At 48.0% G+C, this 10,167-nt stretch overlaps 1 protein-coding gene across 1 annotated transcript; it reads right to left on the bottom strand.

The window, feature by feature from the left end:
* Positions 1-2,153: 2,153 nt before the first annotated feature.
* Positions 2,154-7,104, bottom strand: CRNN (cornulin). Its single transcript, XM_040461130.1, has 3 exons — positions 7,015-7,104; positions 4,930-5,080; positions 2,154-3,819 (listed from the first exon to the last, which is right to left on the bottom strand). Exons 2-3 carry the CDS (start codon positions 5,065-5,067, stop codon positions 2,497-2,499), a joined length of 1,461 nt encoding a protein of 486 aa, XP_040317064.1. The 5' UTR covers positions 5,068-5,080; positions 7,015-7,104; the 3' UTR covers positions 2,154-2,496.
* Between the last annotated feature and the right edge of the window lie 3,063 nt (positions 7,105-10,167).

Genomic DNA, 10,167 nt, shown 5'->3' with positions numbered 1-10,167 from the left:
TTAAATGGGTAGTGTTTGGACCTTGTCCACTGTTGGACAGGTTTTAACTTGGTGTGTTTTGGTCTGCTTGATATAAGAGGCTGGATCCTATTTCCCCTAGAGCTGAAGCTTTTTTAGCACTCTATGGTCAGGAGATTTGGTGTATGTGGGGGGATGGTATTATTCTTCTGGGGGAGGGGCCCACTGTTGCTCTGATTCACTGTTGCAAGCACACTTGCCCTACTAAAAAAGCACCTGCAGAGCACATAAAGTGGGATGTAGTGTATTTGGTTCAAGCCTCCACTCTGGGTGCTGTGCTGCTCACTGAGATCCACCTGTGCTGATGGGCAGGGATAAAAATGTCTTCACCTGGCTCTCTCATTCCCAGAGAGGGGAGTTTATCCCTGATGCTATTCAGGAAGCCCTTGTGGAAGAGCAAATAATCTTCCCTTGTGTGTTCCAGGCATCCCTAAGATCCCTGCCTTCACCCTGTCTGTGTCCCAGCTGTCTGCCTGCCCTGCAGTGCAGTACTCCTTTTTTTCTCTCAGGTGCACTGGCTGGGTTTCAGAACTCCAAATTTTGGGGACCCAGTGTGGTGAAGACCTAAGGTGGTTCTCTAGGGGAGGGTTTCACTGTGCTGTGGCTGGTACTTACTTGTCCCAGAAAAGCAGTCACATGACCATGCAGCAGCTTGGAGTTTACAAGACAACACAGCAAAAAGCTGTGTTCAGTTAGCTGCCTTCAACAGGTGCTTCTGTTCCTATGCTAAGGAACGGGGCAGCTCAATGGTGCCCATCGGCACTTTTGTCCCCTGAGAGACACGTCTCCCAAATGCAGAGACAGAGAGACAATGCCACCTCTCCCAAATACACTCCAAGAAGGGGAACTGTCTCTCCCACTGTGATCCCAGGGTATCTTCAGATCATGCTGTCTGCTCCCAGACCTCTGCCCTCCTTTTCCACAGGAGTACTACTATGTTCACCAGCCTTGACCCAATGATGGTGCAGACTTCTGAAACTTCAGACTTTGAACTCTGCTGCCTGTAACTACTCAGCCCCTCTGATTTTACCTATCAATGATTTTGATGAAGTGTTTTTCTTGTGCAATGTTCTCTCTTTCTGTTTCTCTCTTCCTTCCATGTTTAGGGCTCCCACCCCTCCACAGCACCTACAATTCTTTTCTCCCCCAAATCATGTGTCTGCACCTCCTTACTTCCATGATGTGGCCTCTCCTCTCTCTCCAGTTGTGCAGTTTGTTCTCTCAGTCCTCAGATTTCTTGGGTGTTCAGAATGATCTGATATTTATCTAGCTGTGTTTGAGGGATGAGGCAAGTATAGGATCTCCCTGCTACTCTTCCATCTTAACTCCTCCCGACTAAGGGTTGTTAACACATATTGTTTTCTCTTTGGAGATTGCCCTTACTTCCCATAAACCAAAATGCAATGGAAAATATGCCTTATGCATGATCTAGTTATTTTGTTGTGGAAAGCCCTTCAGAGTATCTAGTTTGCCACAATGCCAGAAGCAGGAGTCCCCTTACAAAGCTTTTACACAGTTTTCATAAGCCCCACTCAAAACCTGTGGACTCAGCATTTCTGCAGTTAGGCAGATAAATCTATATTTTAAAAGCTAGTTCTGAAGTTATTATTATAATAAACCATAGTTAAGAGTTTCTACCTGATAACTTGTTTATATCTAGCTGATGAGACATAATGAGAGGTCAGAGCTGACACAGAGGAGTTTCTGGGGCTCTGGCTTCTGGTTCAGTTCCTGGTAACACATGCCTTCTCCCCTACATAGTCCCCACTGGCCTTCTTCCATTTATTGGTAACCTTAAGTTGGCCTTCTTATGTGACCTTACAGGTGAACAGAGACTTAACATTCTAGAATTAGAGTGTTACCTCCTTCCTTCCCTCCCTCCTTCCCTAAATCCTGCTTGTCTTTTAAGGGCATTGCAAAAAACCTCTTCTGGTTGAAAACTTTTCTGATCCCTGTCTGCAAAGTATAAAAATATGATATCTTCTCTCTTGACGCTTTTATAACTCTTGGAATCTCATGCACTATTTTCCCAACCAGATGCTCTTCAAGGGTAGGGGCCATGTCTAGTTCATTATCACAGCCCTGTAGCCTTAACCCATCATATCAATAGTGATTGAAAGGGACAGAGAGCCCAGTTGCTTAGGAAGGTTTTATTGGTGCATTAGGATATATGGGGCAATGGACAGATGGAGGAGACAAAAATAGCTATGAAAAGCCCCACAAGCTGAGGAGAATCTGGCATAAATGAGTGATTGGCTCTGTGTTTTCCTGTTCCTGAGGGGTCTGCACAGTGGAGCAGATGAGAGAGGAATTTAGGATAGAAAGCGCCTTGCAGAAATGGTCTCACTGAGAAAGACCTAAGAGAAACACCATGATAAAGAGCTGACATGCCAACTGGACTGGCCAGGGCAGGACAAGCCAACCCCTCTGCAGCTGTCTTCTTCTGGTACTGGGCACTGGAGTCTGGGGCTGGGACACTCATGGCTTATTGCTTTTGAAGTAGGAATACAGCCCCCTGGCTGTGAGGCCTCGCTTTCCTTCTGGCTGGGCTGTGTCTGGGCCCTGGGCTGAAAGCATGCCAGAATGCAGGCTACCCTGGTCCTGCCTTGGGATTGCTGTATCCCTTGTGTGGTCATCCACCCACTCTTGGGTAACCACAGTGGATTTGCTCTCTCCCTGTCCGCCTGTCACACTACACCTTGGTTGAGTGCTGCTCCGGTCCTGTCTCCCTGTCAGAGTGCTTGCCCCAGCCTGGGCCTGTCCTCCCATCTCTGCCTCTCCTGCTTCACAGTGGCTTACTTGTGTCCATCTTTGACCACTGTCTGACTGCCTTTGAATCTGTCCCTCATCTCTATCCCCTGTGTGCCTTGCAGACTGGCTCTTGCCCTGCTCCATGATCTGGGTGTGTGTCTGGGTTTGTGATCCTGCCTGTGTTTGAATGTGCCCTCCTGTCACCACTTGGCTTGTCTGGCTCCTATCTTGACCCTGGACCTCAGTTCCTCTGGTCTGGCCATGGGTGGACTCCTGTGGCTGGGTGCCAGGGCTTCCTATGTGACCACTCCTGTCCTGCTCTGTGGTCTGGGTGACACCTCCTGGTGTCTGAACATGTTCTCCTGCCACTATCTGGCTTGTCTGACTCCTATCTTGACCCTGGACCTCAGTCCCTCTGGTCTGGGTGGACTCCTGTGGCTGGGTACCAGGGCTTCCTATCTGACTGCTCCTGTCTTCCTCCATAGTCTGGGTGGTATCTGTCTGGGTCTGAGTTCCAGTTCCAGTCACTGTTTCACTTGTCTGGTGGGCTCTATCCTGTTCCCTGGCCTGCGACTGTCTCTCTGACTCCCTCTCTCTGGTCTGCTGGCTCTTGTCTTCTCCCACTCTCTGGGTCTGCTGTGTACATTCCCCAGCTTGTGTCTGCCAACTCTCTCTCTCTTGTCTCTGAGACTCAGACTGCCTATCCTGGCCAATATCCTGACCATGGGTCTGAGCCCTGCCCCCTACCTGTCCTCTGGAGGCTTGTGTGCTCTGTCTATGTTGGCTCTCCTCACAATGCTGTCCTTCCCTAGTCAGCTCCACCTCAGTTCTCCTGTTCTGTCCTTCCCCCAGCTCCTGTGAGTCCCCAGCAGGGCAAATTCCAGACTCTTGAGATCCACAAGCCCCCTCAGGACTCTCGCTCAGTGTCTTGAAACAGGCTTGGGCGACTTTAAACACCAGGACCAGGAATTCCTTGAACTCCACAGTCCCTGTGTCATCTTCATCTAGCAGGCACAGGACTTCATCCACAGTGGCAGGATCATGGGGTTTCTGGGGAGGAGAAGAGGCAAAATCAGCATACTGCCCCTGGGGAAGGTGTGGTTGGGCCAGTTCACTCAGTCTGCAGGCTTCCCACCCCTGAGCCAGGGAGCCCACCTGTGCCAGCCTCAGGGTGCGTACATAGCTACAGCAGCCCTAATATGAAATAGCTTTCAGTGTGCAGCCCTTCTCACAAGGGTAGGAAACACCTTTTGATTTGTATCCTCTGTGCCTGGCATAATTTCTGGATTACAGGATAACTGGAGCAAGACTCACTGAAGAATGAATGAATGAATGAATGAATGAGCTCATAATGATTCTTTGGGCTGTCCTCGGCTCCTGACCCCTGGCACTGAGTGGGATTCTCTCCAGTGCCCAACACCAGGCGAAGACAGCAGGAACATGGCCTCAAGGAGATTTTGTGGGTTCACTGAGGCTCAGGTGTTTTCCCATGGTGGGGTGAGTGGGGTTTGGTGAGACCACAAGTTGCCCTGAGTATGCATCCTGCTGTGCCTACACATTCTTGTCCCTAAGGCCATTGGCCTGGTTGCTTTAGATGGGAACCAAAGGCAGGAAGAGGCAGGGAAGTGCATCAATGCCCTGGGTCTGCTTTGCTGGTAGGGGGAGAGAAGGAGGGGCTCCCAGAGTGTCCTCCCAGCTGATGACAACCAACTTGCCCTCAAAAACACATTTCTGATGTGACCATTCAACTAATATTTTTGAGCAACTGCAAGACACAGAGCTATGCTTCTAATAAATGAATGAATGAATTTCTGATGGACATAGGAAATGGCTACTGCATCAGATTTAAGTAGCAGCAGAGAGCAGTAATTACTTTCATTTCTAGAATACTCAAGGGTTTTATTCTTCCCTGAGCTGTCCCTTTTGAGTCCTTTCACCTTGTCTCTAAATTAGAATTAATTGAAATCAAGGTTTTTTCTCTAAGGAAGCTACCATCTCTTGTTCCTTTGCCTTCCTTTTCTCCTCCTCCACAGCTGCCAGGAGATCCAGTGGGCTTGGATCCAGTGGCTACCTCTTCAGATTCCTGAGGCAGAGCATCTGCAGGCAAACCCCTTTCCTCTTTCCTCTCCCACCCTCCCCACCTCGCCGGGCACATCATACCACAATGACATCAGCAAACTCATGCTCCAAGAGCCTTTTCAGCTCCCCCCGGGTGAGCATTTTGCAGTTGCCCTCCATCCTGGCGTATCGCCCAAAGGCTTCGATGATCCCATTAATGTTTCGCATTAACTGAGGCATCTTTGGAGTCAAGCTGGAGAAAGAAGCAAAGCCCCCATGGGGGCTCCAAAATCAACCTCAGCGTTTCCTCCTGCTCCTTCTAGGTCTTTCCTTGCATATTCAGCTCTGCCTCTGATGGCTCTGAGTATTCCCTCTCCCTTTCCTACTTAATGGATTTTATGAATGGGAAGGAGGGGCACATCATGGTTAGTGACAGGCTCCAGAGTCAGGACTTCTATGCCAGCCTCACCACCTGCCTGTCAGGTGAGCTAGGGCAGTTTTCTTTGCCTTTCTATGCCTCGGTTTACTCATTGTGAAATGAAGGTAATACCAGTATTTACTTGATAAGATTATTGTGAAGATTAAGAGATAATTCATATAAAGCACTTGGAAGATGCTGGCTTATACTAAGTGACAGCTATTAAATATCATTATGATGTTATTATATACATACATAATATGTGTACATCTGTGTGAACTCTGCTGCTCACAGAGTACTTCCATATGCATCATCTCTTATAATCCTTACTATCTCCACTTTTTATAGGTGAGGAAACAGGCTCAGAGAAGTTAGGTGATTTGCTCAAGGCCCCATAGCTTGTAGGGGACCAAGAAACCCAAGAGTTCATATCTCCTGAACTCAAATGCAATGAACATTCTAGACTGCATCCTGTGGACGGTCTATCTAGTCATATGGTGTTAGGGTCCTGCTGGGAACACCAACAGGCAGTAAGTACATATCTAAGCTGACCCCTGCCTCAGGTGGGGCAGGCAGGAACCCCATGGGGTTGCACCCTTTCTTGCTGCCTTTTGAGTAGGCATTCAGGAAGAGGCTGGGTTACCAGCTGTTGGCCATACTCAGGGCGCCTTCCAGTTCTAAGTCTTAAGTTCCTCTGAATGTGACATCTGTCCTCAGCACTGGGACCTGTGAACTGTGAAGGAGGTCAGCCTTCCCATAGCTGTGTGGCTCCTTCCAGCCCACAAAACTGGTGACCTATGAGGAATGACTCCTAACTGAAGGGGGAGATTTTGCTTCTCATTAGCTGGGGATCTGGGCATAGCTTGAAGGGAATCCTGAGTGCAGCTGCATGGGCAAAAAGCAAAGGGATGTGGAGGTGCATTAAAGTAGAAGCCTCAAAGACCGGGAGATGGCAAGTTCAAATGCAGGAGGAAGAGGAAGGCCTGGGTACAGAAGCATGAGAGTGAAGGGAGGCAGGAAGGAGGCTTGGTGCTGGAGAAGATGGGGCAGTGTGGCCAGAAGGATTTTGAAGGTTATAGACCCCAAGTAAAGCTCTTCAAGGGGTGTCCTTTCTACCCTCCAGTAGCCAAAAATTTCAGGCAGACTTTGCTTTTGCACGCCAAGGTACAAAACTCAAATATTGTACCCCAACAAAGAAATGAAAAGATCCTGGGTTTTTGTTGTTTAGCATGTCAGACCTTAATCACTGACCTATAAACAGTAAAAATAAGGCTACTTTTTAGTTACTCTTCAGATGCCTTAGGATAAACCTACAAACTCATCTTGCCTAATAAGGCCCTGGGGAAGACTGTCATGTTAGCCCCTTCTTCTGTGACAAGGTTCAAGCCCATTGTCAGATTGGCATAAGTAACCTGATTCTGGCCTCATACACTGTGAGTACTGCAAAGAGGTTTCCAGAACCTTAAGAATAAAACACCTTTGCTGTCCAGAAAGGCACAGGAGTGGTTCCATTGCTGCTGCTAACATGCCCTGGTGAGAGGCGTTACTGACAGGCCAGTCTCAGGGGAGGAGGAAAGAGCCCCATGGCTTCAGGACAGCATCTTCTCCCACATGCACATGCCCACTTTGCCTGAGGCCCAGTCAGAGTGGACACTTTCTGTCCATGGCCAGCACCACAGGCCATGACCTGGATCTGACAGCTTGGTTTTATGAGCTCAGATCACCAGGGCAGTGAGAATGAGAAAGAGGTTTCTCAAGAGGGCACTTACCTAATGCACAGGCAGGATGAGCAAGTGGCTGTTAGGTGGTGAATGGAGTACCAGGTCAGAGGGACAGGAACCTTTTATAGGGGATTTAATGGAGGCTGGTGTTTTAGATAGACGTCCCCGCCCCATGGGAAGGCTTGATTCACTCAAGGCTCTGCCCAGCCCAGCCCCACTTCCCTTCTTGTCTGTTTTACCTGCTGACACATGGCTGTGTTGGCTGAATGAGCACTCCCTCTTACTACACTGGGTACCTCCCTGATTCCTTCCCTGGGTCTGTCTCCTCATGTCAGGCAAGCTCCTTTCTGATATGATGGGCTCAGAAGTGCTAGGCACAGGTTGGGGCTCCTGGTGAACTTTCATCATCTCCATATGACTGCAAAGTCATGGGACTCCTTTTTTTTTTTTTTTTTTAATATAAACATTTTAAAACATTTCCATCTATTGAGGGTTATCCTTTCCAAAGTGGTCACTTTGGGAGACTATACATGTTTTGTAGTAATGTTGTAATTTTGCCATTACTTAGAACATTCTTGGATCTTGTTTTGGAATTGCCTTTCATACCAAGTTTATGAGACATGCAAGAAATTCAATCTCATTTCTTTTTGGTTGGGTCTCATTTTTTATTAAAACAAACAAAATTAATAGCTTCCCCCAGCCCCCATCCTATGGGCAGGCAGTGTTTTACGGCTGGCGGGAGAAGAGACTTAAGATAATTAGGTGCAACCCCTTCGTTGCAAACACAGGGAACTCAACTGCTCGATTGGTCAGCAGGTATTTGTTGAGCGCCTGTTCCACTTCAGACCCAGGGCTAAGGACTGAGGGAAACAGGCTGTGAGCAGTTTCTACCCTCACAGGTTTTGCAGCCTGGCAGTCCCAGGAGAAAGTCCCAAGAGAGTAACAGTACTGCCAATTACTGTTTGAGTTGCTTCAATTTGATTCCATTTTCATTACCACCTCATTTTGTTGTATCCTCACAACTAAACCCCTTTTATAAATGAAGACGCTGAGAGCCCTTGGAGTAGTGCCTGCTCTGAAGAAGGTATGGGTGTGGTGGAGCCCTCAATTTCTGGCCATGTTCTCCTCTATGCAACATGTGGCTACTTCTTCTTCTCTCCATGACTTTTGGCACTTTACAAACATCAACTTTGTTCTCTGTGGATAAAGAACAACCATACTTGAGGATGCTGAGAAGGAAGCATTCTGAGCTCTGAAGCCAAGTCCTGAAGGGGCTTCTAGCACACATTTTTGTGGGAAGTACATGTAGCTTCTGGAATGACTCTGGATAGGGAAAGGCATCTTCACAGTTGTCACTTATTTGTCTGCATGCAGCCCACAGGAAAGGTAATGATAGGATAGGAAGGTGCAGTAAGATGGGCAGAGGGAGGGCAGGCCTGTAGCCACGGCACAAGCTCCAGTAAGGGGCACAGAGCACAGGGTGAGATGCAGCCTGCAGAAGGGGCCAACTTCATGGAGAGTGGCTGGTTCCAGTCCCTGGTGAGAGAGGGGGCAGAAGTTGCTGTGGTAACTGGTCAGTTCAGAGAAGGCCAGTGTGAGAGGGGGAGGCTGGAGAACAAGAGGGGGTCCTGCAGAGTAGACCTTCCTTCTGTGAGTGATTTTCTAAGTCTTTTCTGAGGGGGCTCAGAACTTCCAGAAAAGTTTGGGAACTCAGGGAAAGTAAGTTTGGGAAGTAACAAACCAGGTGCTTGATATGAGGTAACTCTGAGGTAGGTATCATTATATCTAATTTACAGATGAAGAAACTGAGGTACAGAGAGGTTAAGTAAACTACCCAAGGTCACATACCTAGAAAGCAATAAAATTAAATTTGAATTTAGGTTTGCCTGCCTCCGAAGCCTGTGTCTTTCCAGGAGGCAGGACTGAGCCTGGGGAGTTGAGGGCCATGAAAGTGGAGGGAGGGTGGCTGGTGGGGGTGGGGGTGGGTGAGGCGGAGCTCGGGGGAGAAGGGTGAGCCAGGGATGGGCCTGGCAGTCTCAGAGGGTGTCACATTGTTAGTGTGTGACATTTGTGAAGAGTTGTCACAAATGAGGGACTTTACTTAGTAGTCACATCCCTTGGGTCTAGAGGCAGAAAGAGGTCAGGGACCCTGTCTGAAATTGAATCAAACTCTTCTCTTATGTTCACTTTGCCTTGGGATAAATAGAAATATCTCAATGAAACAAACTCATTTTTGCATTTTGATTCCTTTTTACATACTCAGAAATTTGTTGCTGATAGAGATAATTTATTTCTACAAGTATTTAACAGCCCATCTTTGTGACACTTAGTAGGCTACAAATGAAGAGTAAAATTCTGCTCTCCAGGGAATCAGTCTAGTTGGGACAACAGGCCATGAACACCCTGAAGAATTTGACAATGGAAAACAAGGTGTTGTAAGACGTAAATCTGTAAAACAAGATACCTTCACTTGTACCCTGGGGCACAGAATGGAGACACAGACAGGGACCTGGCAGTGGGGAATGATTGGAGGTGGTCATTTGAATTTCCCCCCAAAAGCAGAAGATGGAAAAATTCCATAATCTTGGGCTTCACCCTCAGAAAGGAGTAAAAACAGTTCTGAAAGCCAGAGAGCTGTTGCCCAGAGTGTCATGTGTAGTGAGAGAAGTCACCTGTCCATGCACAGCCTATACATCCTGACTGAGAGGCAGGGTGAGGGCATAATTCTTAGAGGGGAAAAAGAGCAGTGGACAGTTTTGAGACTCTTTATGCTTTCTTTGCCCCAAATGTGGCCTCTTCTCCCAAGCCCACCCGACCTGGGTCCTGGTTAGAGCATCCTGGAAGCCCAGATGCTCAAGTTCAACCCCAGATATGCCAGGGAGGATTAAGCAGATACCAGAGACATCCCTGTTGACACAGTTTGCAGCGATTTAGTATCTATTATATTTTCTGGGCCTAATCCCCAACCTGACAGGTGGTGTTGGTCCTGCTGTGTCTCTGAGTCCAATGCAGACAGGGAGCATGTGACTAATACTGTCGTTACCATTTGCCAGGAAATCTGGAAGCTGCCATTTGAAAGGGGGTCTGAATTTCCCAGAGCTAGGTGTCCAGCCCAAAGGCAGAGCTCCTTAGAGCAAGCAAACCAGAAGGTTTCAACCTCCTTCCCATTGGGAAAAATGAGAAATATCATAGGAGGTGGGG

This window comes from Herpailurus yagouaroundi, unplaced genomic scaffold, assembly GCF_014898765.1.
Source record: "Herpailurus yagouaroundi ecotype Mexico unplaced genomic scaffold, PumYag 254, whole genome shotgun sequence".
Classification (NCBI taxonomy): Eukaryota; Metazoa; Chordata; class Mammalia; order Carnivora; family Felidae; genus Herpailurus; species Herpailurus yagouaroundi.
The sequence above is the reverse complement of the archived record's forward strand: the minus strand, read 5'-3'. Positions and strand labels throughout refer to the sequence as shown.

Excerpts from the sequence above, each read along its gene's own strand:
- CRNN (XM_040461130.1), bottom strand. The coding sequence starts at position 5,067 with ATGCCTCAGTTAATGCGAAACATTAATGGGATCATCGAAGCCTTTGGG. Across the intron at positions 3,820-4,929 it reads AGTTTGCTGATGTCATTGTG|AAACCCCATGATCCTGCCAC; the intron begins GTATGATGTGCC and ends TCTCCTCCCCAG.